Source organism: Telmatherina bonti, assembly GCF_933228915.1.
Source record: "Telmatherina bonti genome assembly, chromosome: 3".
NCBI lineage: Eukaryota > Metazoa > Chordata > Actinopteri > Atheriniformes > Telmatherinidae > Telmatherina > Telmatherina bonti.
Genome location: NC_136621.1, coordinates 5,007,297 through 5,023,610, shown reverse-complemented (window position 1 = coordinate 5,023,610; position 16,314 = coordinate 5,007,297). Strand labels below are relative to the sequence as shown.

Sequence of the window (16,314 nt, the reverse complement as noted above, 5' to 3'; positions counted from 1 at the left end):
AGCTGAAGTCACATCTGAGCCTGAAGATAATGTTCATAATTCGCTCGAAGGACAAACTCAAAGTAAGGTTTGGACTTTAAAGTGCTCAGCTCGTCCAGCTCCAGCAGCTCCTTGACATCCGGCAGGTACGTCTCCAGAGGAACGCCTGGAAGAGGGACAACATGAACACATTTCTGATTCAGCGTCTCCGTTCATCTTGTTAACAAAAAGATTTTTCTCTCTTCTCAAGATCTGACAACAAAACCAGTGAATTAATACGCCTGAAATTCAGAAAGGGATCAGCTGATGGTCTGTGGTTCGGCTCTGTCACGCATCAACGTTTCTGAGGCTCCTGCAGAGCTCGCGCACGGTTCTCACCTTCCTGTATGAGTTTCAGGAGGATTTTAACGAAGATGCTGTCCTTGGCTGCTTCCAGAGGATCGTCGTTCCCGTCTGTGGACGACCAGCTGGGAGGAGAGAATAACCAGAAACTTCATCATCGTCGTCTCGAAGGCACACAGAGTCTCTGACCTTTAGACAAGCAGTAGTTTGAGGCTCCGTCCACACTGCAGCTCACTTCTGAGTATTTATGTTCATATGTGACTCACATCGGAGTTTTTAACGTTAGCCTGATTCGACTGTTTCAAATCTGACCGAGGCCACGTTCATTCGTGGTTTTTACTGGGATTCATATCTGATCTGTGTGGAAGGACACCTCATCCGACTTTTACTGCGCTGGAGTGACTTTTGGCTCCACAACACCTGTAAAAGGCATCAGAACGGAGCATATTTACCCTAAACACGGCGTGCCACGCGGACGCCACGCTCTCCTCAGTGCCTGCGTGTCCCTTCAGCGCCATGTAACACGCGAGAATGACCACGTAAAAAACTCGGATTTCAGTAAATATAAAAACACATCAGATTTGAGCTTTGGAGGAGGGGCGTGTCTAAGACGTGTCGGGAAGCGGACCAGGTGGGAAACAGCGTTCTAGACAAATATCTTACTCGTCTCTCCTCAGCGCTTTGGCGAAGATCTCACATTTCAGCAAGTCGATGTCCACGTTGTCCTCCTGCAACAGACATGGAAAATCCACGTTAGCTGATGTTTAGCCGCCATCCAGCAGAATATTAGAACAGGAAGTGACCTCGTTTATGTACTCCAGCAGGTCCAGAGCCTTCGTGAAGTCGTACTCGTTGGCTCGTCTGTTGTCTTCGCAGACGTACAGCTGGAGAGGACAGCAGCAGACACGTCGCCCAAACCAGGAAAAAATGTGACATTTTTATCTTTTCCTTTAACAAAATGTGAATTAAAAACATTTTTAGGGATATTTATCATTTATCACCAAGTCAACACAGTGAAAGCTTCTGCGCTCTGGTTTCCATTACGGGGCAGAAGACAAACATCTGACTGCGTTCCACTGGAGGTTTGCACCATGAAGTGATGCCAAACGTCTCAGAAACGGGACGGATCATTTCTGGCACACTTTGGGTTCTTCTGGGTTAAAATGGAGGTTTTAGAGAAATCTGTTTTCACTGTTATCTGTTCTTATGAAACCAGGAAAGTCTGGACATTCCTCCAGATGAAGCGAGATGAGCAGTGTGACGGGATGTAAGCTGCTTTAGGACACAGCTTTACGCCGGCCGAGTCGCTGGTTTCAGAGGAACTTAGACTTTTCGTTGTGTTGGGGATGAAAAGTGGCTTCATGCCGTCAGATGCTGCCATCCAGCTCGTCATCGTACCAGTTGGACCAGAGTGCAGGGATACACCTTGTTATATTTTCATTTAGCCTTTCTAGTCATAACTGTGTGTGTGTCTGCATGTGTGTCCACCTGTATGAGGTTATACGCGGAGAGCAGAGGCATGGTGTCGGGGTTCTGCTGCTTCTCCTCCAGCAGCTGTCTGGGCAGAGTCTCCTGATGCAGCAGGAAGCGCTCCTGTTGTACGATGTCTGAGAGGACGAATGAAGGACAGCGTTGAGTCTACTTTCAGGCTGAGCTGCTCACAACTTGCACAGATTGTGTTCCTCAAGTTAAATTAATCTGGCTTTTCATGCAGATTGTCCATGAGTAGTTCAGGGAACAGGAAACGTCAGTTTCACACATGGTTTGACCACCACAGGGTCCAGACCTGAACCCCACTGAGACTTTCCCGTCTTCCCTACAAGATCTTGGAGGAAAATGAATAGAACTGGAAGGAAATAAATGTTGTGACGTTACAGAAGCTTATCGAGGCGAAGCTGCTGGAATCGCAGATGTAGAAGGTCCAATGAGGTGTTAAGCTTCAGACTTTCTTTCTGGATGTTTATCACTACAGTATCGTTTGTTAGGACCCTTTCAGACCAACACATGTCTTAATGTTATGGCCGGATATGTTTCTTCAGATGAAAACATTCCCACCAGGCAGTCGTATAAAAACCAGACAGAGTTTTTACCGTCGACTTGTTTGGTGAGCTCGTCCTCTGGAAGGTCTGAGGCCAGCGCTGTCAGCTTACTGAGAGCCAGCAACGTCTTCTTCTTCACAAAGTAACGCGTCTCCATGTTGGCCTGGCTGGACAGAGTCCTGTGGGCCTGCTCAGACAAAACAGATTGGTTTTAGATCAGTGCTTCGGATGTTCCTGTCAGATGACAGACGATATGGCATAAAAAACACAGAAGAAGAATCAGACACGGAAGAAGGTGAGAATATGAAAACAATCCTCAACCGTATCATCATCCTGGCAGTAACACGGACGACACAACCTCTCCAACCTCACATTTACTTCACAAACTTCAGAATTAAACACAACTGGTTAAAGATGTGTCTGAGCTGCGTACACTCTGGTAGTCATGCACGTGGATGTGGTGCAGCCAACTCAGGTGCTGATGAGCCTGCAGGAAGCCGGCCAGCTGCTGGTGCTGCGCCGCCGGCTGCGACAGCAGCTTCCCCCTCTTCCCCTTCTCCATGTACCACCGGAACAGGAAGTCAGCAAAGTTCTAAAGGAGAGAAAAGACTGAGGTGTTCACAACAACATGACCCGGTTACTAGTTTACATGTTAACACATGACCCGGTTACTAGTTTACATGTTAACATATGACCCGGTTACTAGTTTACATGTTAACACATGACCCGGTTACTAGTTTACATGTTAACATATGACCCGGTTACTAGTTTACATATGACCCGGTTACTAGTTTACATGTTAACATATGACCCGGTTACTAGTTTACATGTTAACATATGACCCGGTTACTAGTTTACATATGACCCGGTTACTAGTTTACATGTTAACATATGACCCAATTACTAGTTTACATATGACCCGGTTACTAGTTTACATATGACCCGGTTACTAGTTTACATATGACCCGGTTACTAGTTTACATGTTAACATATGACCCAATTACTAGTTTACATATGACCCAATTACTAGTTTACATATGACCCAATTACTAGTTTACATATGACCCGGTTACTAGTTTACATGTTAACATATGACCCAATTACTAGTTTACATATGACCCGGTTACTAGTTTACATATGACCCGGTTACTAGTTTACATATGACCAGGTTACTAGTTTACATGTTAACATATGACCCAATTACTAGTTTACATATGACCCAATTACTAGTTTACATATGACCCGGTTACTAGTTTACATGTTAACATATGACCCAATTACTAGTTTACATATGACCCGGTTACTAGTTTACATATGACCCGGTTACTAGTTTACATATGACCCAGTTACTAGTTTACATGTTAACATATGACCCAATTACTAGTTTACATATGACCCAATTACTAGTTTACATATGACCCGGTTACTAGTTTACATGTTAACATATGACCCAATTACTAGTTTACATATGACCCGGTTACTAGTTTACATATGACCCGATTACTAGTTTACATTTAAACATATGACCCGGTTACTAGTTTACATGTTAACACATGACCCAATTACTAGTTTACATATGACCAGGTTACTAGTTTACATGTAAACATATGACCCAATTACTAGTTTACATATGACCCGGTTACTAGTTTACATGTAAACACATGACCCGGTTACTAGTTTACATGTAAACACATGACCCGGTTCCTAGTTTACATTTAAACATATGACCCGGTTATTAGTTTACATGTTAACATATGACCCGGTTATTAGTTTACATGTTAACATATGACCCGGTTATTAGTTTACATGTAAACACATGACCCGGTTATTAGTTTACATGTTAACATATGACCCGGTTATTAGTTTACATGTTAACATATGACCAGGTTACTAGTTTACATATGACCCGGTTATTAGTTTACATGTTAACATATGACCCGGTTACTAGTTTACATATGACCAGGTTACTAGTTTACATATGACCCGGTTCCTAGTTTACATGTTAACATATGACCCGGTTCCTAGTTTACATGTTAACATATGACCCGGTTCCTAGTTTACATGTTAACATATGACCCGGTTCCTAGTTTACATGTAAACATATGACCCGGTCACTAGTTTACATATGACCAGGTTACTAGTTTACATATGACCCGGTTCCTAGTTTACATGTTAACATATGACCCGGTTCCTAGTTTACATGTTAACATATGACCCGGTCACTAGTTTACATATGACCAGGTTACTAGTTTACATGTTAACATATGACCTGGTTACTAGTTTACATGTTAACATATGACCCGGTTACTAGTTTACATATGACCAGGTTACTAGTTTACATGTTAACATATGACCCGGTTACTAGTTTACATGTTAACATATGACCTGGTTACTAGTTTACATGTTAACATATGACCCGGTTACTAGTTTACATATGACCAGGTTACTAGTTTACATGTTAACATATGACCCGGTTACTAGTTTACATATGACCAGGTTACTAGTTTACATGTTAACATATGACCCGGTTACTAGTTTACATGTTAACATATGACCAGGTAACTAGTTTACATGTTAACATATGACCTGGTTACTAGTTTACATGTTAACATATGACCTGGTTACTAGTTTACATGTAAACATATGACCTGGTTACTAGTTTAGTCAGAGAAAATCTAAACACGACTGCTTTCTGGAACCTGGACGGTGAAACGTGTTGCCTGCATTTTGACAGCAGATGTCTGAGTTGCTAAAAGAGGAGAAAACTACAATTTCTATAATCGTTACTCATCTAAAGTCCTCCACAGCACCAGAAAAAAGACGCTGAACTGGTCGATCCTCACTTTGTCGTTAAATAAACTCACAGCAGGGTCTGAAACGGGGCTAAATATTGGCCAAGTTAGTAGCGGAGGTACCGTGTGCGTCGGTGTAATTGGCGTACCAGGAAATTATGCTCTGACAAAAGTTCCGCGGTTAAATGTGCTATTTTCTTAATGCATTGATGTTTCTGTAATTAACTAATTGTAATGAATGCATTAAAGTCCCACCTCTAAAAAACTCTGCTGTGTTTCTATGACTCTGCCTTTGTTTGAAACGAATCATGATGCTAGTTAAATAAAACAGAATTATTGACGTCTTAAGTTTCGCAGCAAGTTGAGACATTAATCACGAAGCAGAGGCGTTTCCGCCCAACGATGAACGTCAAAGCATGAAGTTGAATTATCCGCCTGGTTTAGAACTGGAGCACGTTTTTATTTGACATCACAGAAACAGAGCTGGAGGTTCTGCAGCGACGCACCTGATCAGCAAACTTGGCCATGTAGTGCTGCAGGCGGCTCTGGTTGTCGGTCTGCTCGCACATCTGAACCAGGATGTCGAAGTCGCAGTACTTCTCCGCCAGCGCGGCGACCCACTGGTACTGGCCCAGCTTCACTGCAGCACACAGTCACAGCATGAAGCCCAGTGGAAACACATCACATGCCACCCTGAAGCTCCGCCCACTTACACAGCGGTGCCAGCAGCTCCGAGCGCCGCTGGCTGTATTCCATCTCCAGGCTGTTGTAGCGCTCCTGTTGGGCCCCCGGGGGCCTCTGCTGTTGCACTGAGGTCAGCTGAGCGACATAGCCCCCCAGGTAGATGTCCAACAGCGCCACCAGCTGCTCACAGAGGGTGCTACGCAGCTCTGAATCCGCATGCGGGTAGACGGCGCGCAGGATGATGTCATGCTGGCGGGAAATGACGGTACGGACGCCGCCGACACCTCCCGACGCTGGAGGAGGGAAGACGAGGGAGAAAAGGACTTATCTCCATCCAACAGAAACTCCTGCGACGAGGTCCATGTGCGGGGCATTACCTGTCCATGGGATGTACTCGGGCTCTGCCGCAGCGCCTTCAGGAGCTCTGTACGCGGCGGCCTTCGCCTCCCGGTACTGACCCGCAGCCTGAAGCATGTCCTGAACACACAACCAGGCCTCTGATGTCATCACACTCCTCCGCATGCCGCCCTTCAACCAGCAACAGTAAGACACTCACCTTGATGATGTTGTTGACAGCGAGGATCACGTCGGCCCACTGCACCGAGTCCACCGGGTTCTCCTTCAGACTGCGCTCCTCCTCCTCCAGCAGACAGTCAAACACCGAGGAGATCTGAGACACCTGCGAAGGAAGCAAGACGATGTCTAACGCCCAGCCGCCGTGACACGCCGCCCTCCAACCTCCGAGACAAACCTCTCTGAAGAAGACGTCGGCCACGGTGAGGCTGGGCGGCACCGGGGTGTTGCTCCTCTGCAGCGCCGCGCTCATGGCCCGGTTCACCAGGTCCGCATGTTTAGTGTGGTGGTTCTTCAGCACCATGGCCGCCTGCAGCTTCTCAGCATGCTCGCACAGCAGCAGACGCGTCGCCATAGGAGACGATCGCACAGTCAGCTGACCGAGTCGGTCCAGCAGACCCACCTGGACAGAGACGGAGACCGGAGCCAGGTGAGCTTGTGGGAGGAGCTCTGAAAATGTCTCTCAGCGTTTACAAAAATCCCATTTAAGGAAAACACGACGATCTCTGCCTCTGATGATGACATGTCGTCTCGTCTAGATGCTCCACCGTTTCACGTTTTATTTAACCGTTTTGCACCGTAACCAACCCGCCTCTCGCCCAGCGATTACTGGGCGACGCTCCAGTTTCCCAGCAACCCTTAACTGGACTAAGTGGTTGGGATGGATTTACCAGCACACTCATCAGGTAAAGCTGAAAGTATTACAAAAGGAAACTACTTCCTACATCCTTCGTGTCTAAATGTTCTTGAGGGCAGCTGTCCTGCAGGTTTTTGCTGTATCCCTGCTCCAACGCACCTGGCTAAAAACGGCCAATGAAGTTCTGCTCAGTGGCACAGTTTGACTCAGGTGTGTTGGAGCAGGAATACATGGAAAAGCTGCAGGATTCTGGCCCTCTAGGACGAAGCTGGACATCCCTGGTCTCCACAGGATGATAAAAGAAGTAAGGCGTGATTATCACAGCATATTTATACAAATTTAAAAGACTTTTTTATTCATCCACTGATTCTATTTTACTGTGGCCTGAAAGAAAAAACGCTCCAGGAATCCAGCTGCTTCCAACAAAGGGGATTTTTTACGGTTTTTCCAAGTAAAGCAAGAATTTTAGATCCATAAAAAGATTAAAAATTCCTTTTGCACAAACTTCAGAAAATGCAGCTGGATTGTTTACGCAAATAAAGAAAAATCAAACAACAGCAGCATAAAAAACGCCGCATGGAAGAAACTGTTCACCCTAAAAAGCACAACTGTGGATATGTTTCTAAACACCTGCTAATAGGAGCCTTTTAGTGGTGAATCCATGTTTATTTAAATGTGCCTGTAATAAAAACCTGCTTTGACATCACAGATGTCAGCCTGTTTTCAGCCTGAACGTCAAACCCGACCATGTGACAGACATGTCGATATGAAACCAGAAGGTCGGCAATGTTTTTGTCAAATTCAAGACGACCTTATTATTTTCATGAAATGATAAAACGTCTTGTGAACTTTTGATATGATCGAGACGAATGACTGGAAATATAAAACCTACAGCTATTTTACAAACTGGGTTTTACAGAAAAACATCCTTTCAACACGTCTGAAGAGAAAAAACAGGACAAACGAACGAACGGTTTGACCAAGCCGACTTTCTGTGTTCCTACCTGAAGCAGGAAGTCCATGAAACAGCTGTGGGCCTTCATCTTGTCCTCCAGTTGGTGGAGGATGATGAGGGACGTCAGCGGAAAGCCAGCGCACTCTGAAACACGGAAGAAAATAAAGAGAAATAAAGTTACCGGTATTATATTGATATTATAATAATATCAATATAATACTCATGACTGGGCCTGAAATATATAAAAAAGATCCAGTTTTTCTGACAAATACGGGTTAAACATTCAGTTTGTGCTTCAATCCTTTAAACTCCAAACAGAGAAATATATTTACTACTACATACTACTATAGTACTTGTACACATGGACTTTTTCTTCTTTTTTAATCTGATTTATCCAGTTTTTATGTGATTTCCACCACAGATCCTGATTTTTCTTGACATGAATGCTGGATCACACACAGGTGATCACACACAGGTGATCACACACAGGTGATCACGCTGCAACCATGCAGAACACCACGTCTTCATCCAGAGGGGCTTTTTTATAAACTGCTGGTTGGATTGTCTTCCCTCACCCTCTGGAACGGACTCGGCCCAGCGAGGATCTGAGGCCGGGAAATCGTCCACCAGGTCCAGGTTGATCTGCGTCACGATGCTGTCCAGCTCAGCTCCGTCCTCTCCGTCACTGTCGGCAGGGAAGAGCTCATCTGTGACGGTCTGAGCTCCTGATAAAGCCAGACATGTATATTTATTCTGTTGCACTTGTTTGGACCCTGCAGTTAAAGATGCTGACTTCCACCATTATTCCACCACCGTCTTTAAATGAAGTTACAGAAATCAGTTGGAGACTTTCAGGAGGATGTCCAGCTCTGATCAGCATGGTTTGTGTTCTGATTTAAAAACAAACTATATTTCCTGCTCCTGGCTCCAACAACCTTAAATCTTGTTCATTTTAACTTGATCTTTTGTTGTTTATCTGACACACCGACAGAACTGCAGGAAGGCGGCCTTCAGGAGTTTGGTCTTGTCCTCCTGGGCTACAGGCTCCATCCTGGTTGGAGTCTCCATGGCAGAAACCTGAAACAGTCACAGTCATGTTTACAACCATTTCCCTGGAAGGGTTTCCATCAGATGTCCAAAGAATGAATTATTACTGGAGTCTTGATCTGCACAAATAAATAATCATGTGTCTGTAAAACAGTCAGACATCTAGACCAGGTCCTGGTTTGGTATAAAACCCGCAGGAAGCGTCACCGTGACGATGGAAATGAGACCGTCCAGGTCCAGATAAAGTCTGGTCTGACAGTTTCAGAAACGTTCAGGGTTGCAGGTTGTTTCTGTCTGTCGGCGCCGTCCTGACCGTACCTCTGGTGCTGCTGCTAACGAGGAGCACAGTGAGTCCTCCATGGTCTCCGGCAGGATGGAGGCGCTCTCTCTGGCCACCAGCGCCACCAGGCCGCTGTTCTGGGAGAAAAACACCGGCAGGCCAGCGCAGCAGCCTCCGCCCCGGATGCCGTCACCTGAATAAAAAAATAAAAAGACTCGTCTCTGGGTTTTTCTTTCACTTTAATTTTCAACTCGCCCCTTCGCCCCACACTGTTATAATAATTCATTTCCTCTCAGATTCTTCTAATTGGCCCTGCGATGGACTGGCGACCTGTCCAGGGTGTGCCCTGCCTCTCGCCCGAAGGCCGCTGGGATGGACTCCAGCTCCTCTTGATCGGATTAAGTCGTTCAGATAATGAAGGAGGGAAAGAATGAAATCTTCTAGTTGAAATCTTCTAGTTGAAGGTTCAGTCATAATTTATTCCTCTGATGCTGCTTTAAAGTATCTTTGTGGAAACCAAACAGCATTAACTCACAACCCTGTGGCCAAAAAGCCGTTTCCCTTCCAGGTCAAACACTTGATGACCCCGGTGTCGCGTATACATGTACACATATACACGCCACCTCCCCAGGTATCAGTACAGCGCCGCCATCACAGTAACCAGGTGAATTACAGTCAGACAAAGGGCTCCTACTGTGACAATGATTAGGACTTTTTATCTGGTACGTAAAGGCAAACTGGCTCGCTCCTCTCACCCGACGAGTTAAAAGCGATTTTCTCATCTGGCAGCGTCGTCCTGCAAGTGCCCGTCGAGCAGGCGTACACCAGCTCCTCGTTGTACAGGAAGGCGGTGGAGGCGGGGGAGCGTGGCACCACCAAGCGTGTGGTCTGCAGCGCCTCTTCGCTCTGAGGACGACACAACAAGGCTTTAGATCTACGCCGATACAGAGCTGGGAGCTTCCCTCTCCATGCAGCATCAGGGCGGCCAGACCTGGAACGGACAGCTGTACTTGGTCACCTCCACGGTGAACTGGTCGGAGATGGAGGCCCCGCCATCCTGCAGGGTTACCAGGCAGAAGTAGGCCAGGCAGGGAGCGTCCGACGGGTTCCAGGCTGCGGCTAAAACCACCAGGCCATTTCTGAGGGCACACAGCAGAGTCCGACTCAGACCAGACTGGTGAATGCAGCAAAGGGGAAAACTGGAACAGTTGTAGAGGTTTGTGGTGTTTGTCTGGATTCCCCACGTTAAACATGACGCAGTGAATCATCTTAGTGACAACAGAAAGCAGACGGACAAACAGAAAAACAGCTTCTGCACCTCCTCCGGAGTGTTTGGACGTCTGCAAACGTCTGCGCGACGGTATTTATTTACACGTTATGGAAGAGAAGAAGCTGCCTGAAAGAGACGGAGGATTATTTTATAACATTTGACATGCGAGGCCGGGGCAGTCTGAGATGTAGCGCTCAGGTTTGTTCATGTTCAGGCTGATGAAGACGAGCAGCGACAAGACGACTGAAACCAGATTGTTTTTATTTAAGTCCTGGTGCATAAAAACATCGAACGGAGAGATGGTGCTCTTTCTCTCCACCAGATCCGCCGCCATCGTAAGAACACTGACGGAAACACTCACGGGCTGAGCTTCATGTCCAGGTACGCCACGTTCGCCCCCTCCTTCAGCTCCTCGTAGTTGCTCTCTGACCCCTGGTGAAGAGAAAGATCAGGCATCGTGTCACGTAGTCCCAAACGTCCAGCTGCTCATCCATCACTGCTGGAGGGGTCATCAATAAATACGACCCGGACCCGGGCCTGGACCTGGACCCAGACCCGGACCTGGACCTAGACCCGGACCTAGACCTGGACATGGACATGGACCTGGACCCAGACCCGGACCTGGACCTAGACCCGGACCTAGACCTGGACATGGACCTGGACCCAGACCCGGACCTGGACCTAGACCCGGACCTAGACCCAGACCCGGACCTGGACCTGGACCTGGACCTGGACCTGGACCTGGACCTGGACCTGGACCCAGACCCGGACCTGGACCTAGACCTAGACCCGGACCTAGACCTGGACATGGACCTGGACCTGGACCCAGACCCGGACCTGGACCTAGACCCGGACCTAGACCTGGACATGGACCTGGACCTGGACCCAGACCCGGACCTAGACCTAGACCTAGACCTGGACATGGACCTGGACCTGGACCTGGACCTGGACCTAGACCTGGACCCGGACCAAGACCTGGACCCAGACCCGGACCTGGACCCGGACCTGGACCCGGACCCGGACCTAGACCCGGACTTGGACCTGGACCTGGACCCGGACCTGGACCCGGATCTAGACCTGGACCTAGACCCGAACCTGGACCCGGACCTAGACCCGAACCTGGACCCGGACCTGGACCTGGACCCGGACCTAGACCAAGACCTGGACCCGGATCTAGACCCGAACCTGGACCCGGACCTAGACCTGGACCCGTACCCGGACCTAGACCTAGACCAAGACCTGGACCCGGACCTAGACCTGGACCTGGACCTAGACCTGGACCTAGACCTGGACCTGGACCCGAACCTGGACCCGGACCTAGACCTGGACCCGTACCCGGACCTAGACCTAGACCAAGACCTGGACCCGTACCCGTACCTAGACCTAGATCTGGACCCGGACCTAGACCTAGACCAAGACCTGGACCCGTACCCGGACCTAGACCTAGACCAAGACCTGGACCCGTACCCGGACCTAGACCTGGACCTAGACCTGGACCCAGTTTTAGTAGTTTCTGCATCTCCTCAGATGTTTTCTCTGCTTCATGCAGATGATCTGAAACTTCTGACACAGATGAACATCGTTTCTACGACAACAGGAGGAAACTTCCCACATGGCTGTTTATGAAATGAGAAGCTGCATCAGTTGGTTAAATAACTTGTTGCATCATCATCCTCCATGCAGGAATCGTCCAATAGGAGGCTCTTACCTGTCGGCTTAGTTAAGTCCAGGTGGGGACGGCATGAGAGACTCATGCGTCGCCTAATTTTCCTCGTCAGTCACAATAAATGTCAAACAGTCTTTATTATTCTCAGATCATATGAATAAGTGCAGACAACACGACTCACCCAGATGGAATCTGCGATGCTGACGGTAACGGCTCTGCGAGTGTCCCAGCTGAAGATCTGGTGCTCCGAGCTGTCATCCACCTCCCATTTACTCAGAGTGGACGTGGTCAGTGTGTACAGGCAGCTGGTTCTCCCCACCCACAGCACCTTGTGAAGCTGAGCCAACAACACACACGAGCAGGACGCCATATTACTGCGACATTCAGATCCACAGCGAGAGAAAAAGCTTTATTAATGTTCCCCTTTCACAACATTGTCCTGAATTTGCATCTTCATCTCCTGGAATTAAAAATATAAACCATTTTCTAGTGCGTGTTTTCCATCTGTGCACTCTACCTGAAGCTTTACAGGAACTGTCTACTTTTGATCATCCCTCAGGCCTCTAACCAGCATGCCAGTGTTGCGTAAGATTCCCAGGTCTGCAGGTTGAATCCTCTCTGCAGATCTGTGATCTATCTACTGATTAAACCAAATTACACCAGATCTTACAGCTATTAGAACTCACAGTGTCATTGGCTGGTGGGGAGAGGATGCCAAACAGGCTGGAGACACGGCGTCCAATGCCAGACAGCATGCCCTGACCCTGCTGCAGAGCTCGATACTGCAGCTTCCCTGAAGAGTCAACACTCGCTCTCAACAGCTGGTTCTTCAGTGATGACAACACGAAGCTCCCACCCTGAGAGAGAAGAGGTTCAACACAGGCAGATGTACAACAACATGCCAGGATTAAAGCTTGAGATTCAGATCGGATCACAAAACGTTTCTTCTTTGGATGTAAAGCTAAACGATTCAAACAATAAAAACGTAAATTGGGAGATCATGGATTTAAAATCAGCTGTTATTAGATGGATCTAACCAAACATCAGCAGCGTAAATCAACTTTCTGAGGCTCTACTTACTCTGACAGCAACAACAAAGTTGCAGAGATCTCCCAGGTCCACGTCGGTTTCTGTGTAGTTTCCTTCATGAGCCAGGCTCGGCCAGAAGCGAGCTGTTCCCTCTGCAGCCAGCGCCAGGACAGAGATGGACTGAACAGGGGCCACCTCCAGAGGGGCGGCAGACGTCACTCCCACAAGGTCGGCTGTGTAGATGTACTCACTGCTGGGCAGCTGCAGCTCCTTACACACCGACAGCTGCAGGGAAACAGTTCCATGTGTCACTGAAAAGATGTCTCTGATCGTCACTTTACACTGCAAACGTTAAACAATCTAATCTTTTCAGGTGGGTGAATCCTTTATCTATATCACACCTTGGCTACGGGAGTCTGACAAATCTTCCAGATGATCAGTCTCTCTCCACAAACCATCCAGGCCCAGCCGCTCTCACTCACCTTCACTGAGATCTGGTCATCAGCTGAAGGGATGAAAATACACAACGCAGCCTTTCAGCGGAACCACGAGACATTTACCAGAAAGAAAACTGGATAATAACAAGACTAAATAAATCCTACAAGGCAGACACTGATGGCCTTTGACCTGCTATTTTTGTGCACTTCACAACTCCAGAGTAAGAAAACTGAGGTTGAGCTCAATGTTAGGGATAAACGTTGCTATTTCGGAGAGAACCCATTCATGCCCATGACTCATTTTCATCGGGAACAAGGCAAGTCTTACCGTCGGCCATGGTCAGCGCCTCCATCACCTTGACAGGCAGCGACGAGCCAAATGTCTGCACGTCATAGCTGATGGTTTCTGCAGCTGCGTGGCTCTGTACTCGGGTGGGTGTTGACCTGAAGGACATAAACATCACATATGAAGAGGACAAACTCAAAGAACCATCTTCTAAACCGTGAGCCGAGTGTTTCAGTTCTGAGCAGTGCTTTAAGTGGGCCGGTATGCAGTGGTACACAGTACCGGCACTTTTAAATTCTATCCCTTTGCATTCTGGGACTATTTTTTTACAGCGTATAGTGCATACCGGGACTTTTACCGACTTTCCTCAACAACAGGAAAAGAAAATGATGTAGCAATATTTTATAGAAGATTTACATAATATAATTATATGTTATTCTGTAACTATGTTGTACAGTACATTAAAAATAAATCATAAAAAAAATCTAAATATCACTAATTAACAACAAAAAAAGTATCATTGCGTATTAGTAGAGGTAAAATACTCTATTTAGAAAAATGTTTCCTAGTTTTTTTTTTTTTACAATTTTTTTTATTAATTCATGCATGAAAGGGTTAATGAACTTAAACTGATGTATTTACATTTCAGTGTTATTTTTAATGTCCAGCAATGAGGCTTGAAGTTCATAAAAGTGTCTCCATGGTACTTTGAATTTGGCAAATGTGGATTTGATTTAGAACTTGCTGTGTTTGTAATCTGTCATTTCTGTGCTATAAAACTATTAATATAGATCAATGTATAGATCTACATGTAAGTATCAGCCATGTTTTTGTCCCATATGTGCATGACACACTGACAGCCAGTCATTAAGGGAGGACCACCACTTTGTTCCACTTACAGCTCTGGTTCTGGGCATGAAACGTATCTGACATGCAGGACTCTATTAGCGACGTAGCATTTCTAAATGAAGGTTTGAAATGCGCGACTGAACTGTAAGAGTCCGGTGTTTCATCCAAATAGAAGAGTCTACAGAAGTACAGCCCGGTTCGGTTCATCCCACCTTGCCGACAGAGGCGTCCTGCGCGGGGAGAATAGCAGGCTGGCGGCCGGACCGGAGACGCTCTTCCTCCCGGTGGTCCTGCCCTGCTGCCTGCGGACGGAGCTCGGAGCGTTGCGGGGGCTAAACATGCCGGCTGTGATACCCTGAACCGTTCAAATGTCGACAAATGTCTGGAGCTTTCACCGTGAGAGAAGCCAGATGCAACACAGAAAAACGTTCCTCCCTCCAAACAACGCGCTTTGCAGTCGCTTGAGTTAAACGTCATCATCAACCGCCCGCGAAAAACTTTATCAACAACAGAAACAAACATTTGCTTTCCACTGAAATGAAAGCCATTAAGAGTATTGATTTGTGCACTCTTTTTTGTGTATTTGTGTGACTATTATTTATGTCATAGATGCTCCTAAGAAACTATAACCCCCTGGCGTATGTGTTGTTCAGTTTTGTACTGCACTGTTTTACACTGCATAATGCTTGTGTAAAAATAGAATGCAAACAAACAAAAAAAAAACCCAACAACATAAACAATCTAAAGTCGTGTGTTTTTTCTGCTGGGATTGTTGATAAATGTAGTGGTGTTTTTTATGTTAAGTTTATATTTAGATTTAGAAAATATGACACAAGTAAAGATAAGATAAGTTTTGTCCTAGTTTTACATGATAACATAAAATATACAGAGACCTAGAAAATGGAATGGGAAAAATATTATTAAAGACATGGATAAAATATTAAAGTTAGTTAAGTTAGCTAATAATGCATAAAATATAAAAGTTTTTAGTAAATTAGACTAAATAAGTTGGTAAAAAAAAAAACATCTGAAATTGATCAAATTAAGATTAAGTCACATGATAAATGTATGTGGAATACAGACTATAAATACTAATAATTGAAAAATTACCTAAAGGTATATCTTGAGCTTTCTTTAAAAAATTGTATAATGTAAGATATATAAGGAATTTAAGAACAATCATGCAATTGTGGTCACATAATTTTTCATACAATTGATTGAAATAAAAGCTAATAACAGCCACTGGTATACTACAATTTAAAGTGTCAATGTCTAAATAACGTTGTTATGTGTTAGATGTTGTCTTGGTCATCAAAATGTGAGCATTGGGACCACTTTTAACAACCTCCGGCGGTTAAAAGTGAAACCTATGCGGAAGTGCAAAAAACTGCAGTTCCCCCTTCATCCGCTAGGGCAAAACAGAGCAAAGCCCCATAGAATCCCATGTTA

General features: G+C 46.1%; 1 protein-coding gene across 1 annotated transcript; it reads right to left on the bottom strand.

Annotated features, from left to right (window-relative positions):
* On the bottom strand, nucleotides 1-15,287 carry nup133 (nucleoporin 133). The gene is given in 25 exon segments (XM_079265000.1): nucleotides 1-145; nucleotides 358-446; nucleotides 985-1,049; nucleotides 1,125-1,205; nucleotides 1,810-1,928; nucleotides 2,412-2,547; nucleotides 2,794-2,952; nucleotides 5,659-5,792; nucleotides 5,866-6,129; nucleotides 6,214-6,313; nucleotides 6,393-6,515; nucleotides 6,588-6,812; nucleotides 8,051-8,145; nucleotides 8,577-8,724; nucleotides 8,986-9,078; nucleotides 9,367-9,521; nucleotides 10,084-10,234; nucleotides 10,320-10,467; nucleotides 10,960-11,030; nucleotides 12,446-12,601; nucleotides 12,951-13,121; nucleotides 13,345-13,578; nucleotides 13,695-13,798; nucleotides 14,059-14,174; nucleotides 15,078-15,287. Coding segments are annotated over 25 exon segments (3,402 nt in total). The 5' UTR covers nucleotides 15,206-15,287; the 3' UTR covers nucleotides 1-8.
* Between the last annotated feature and the right edge of the window lie 1,027 nt (nucleotides 15,288-16,314).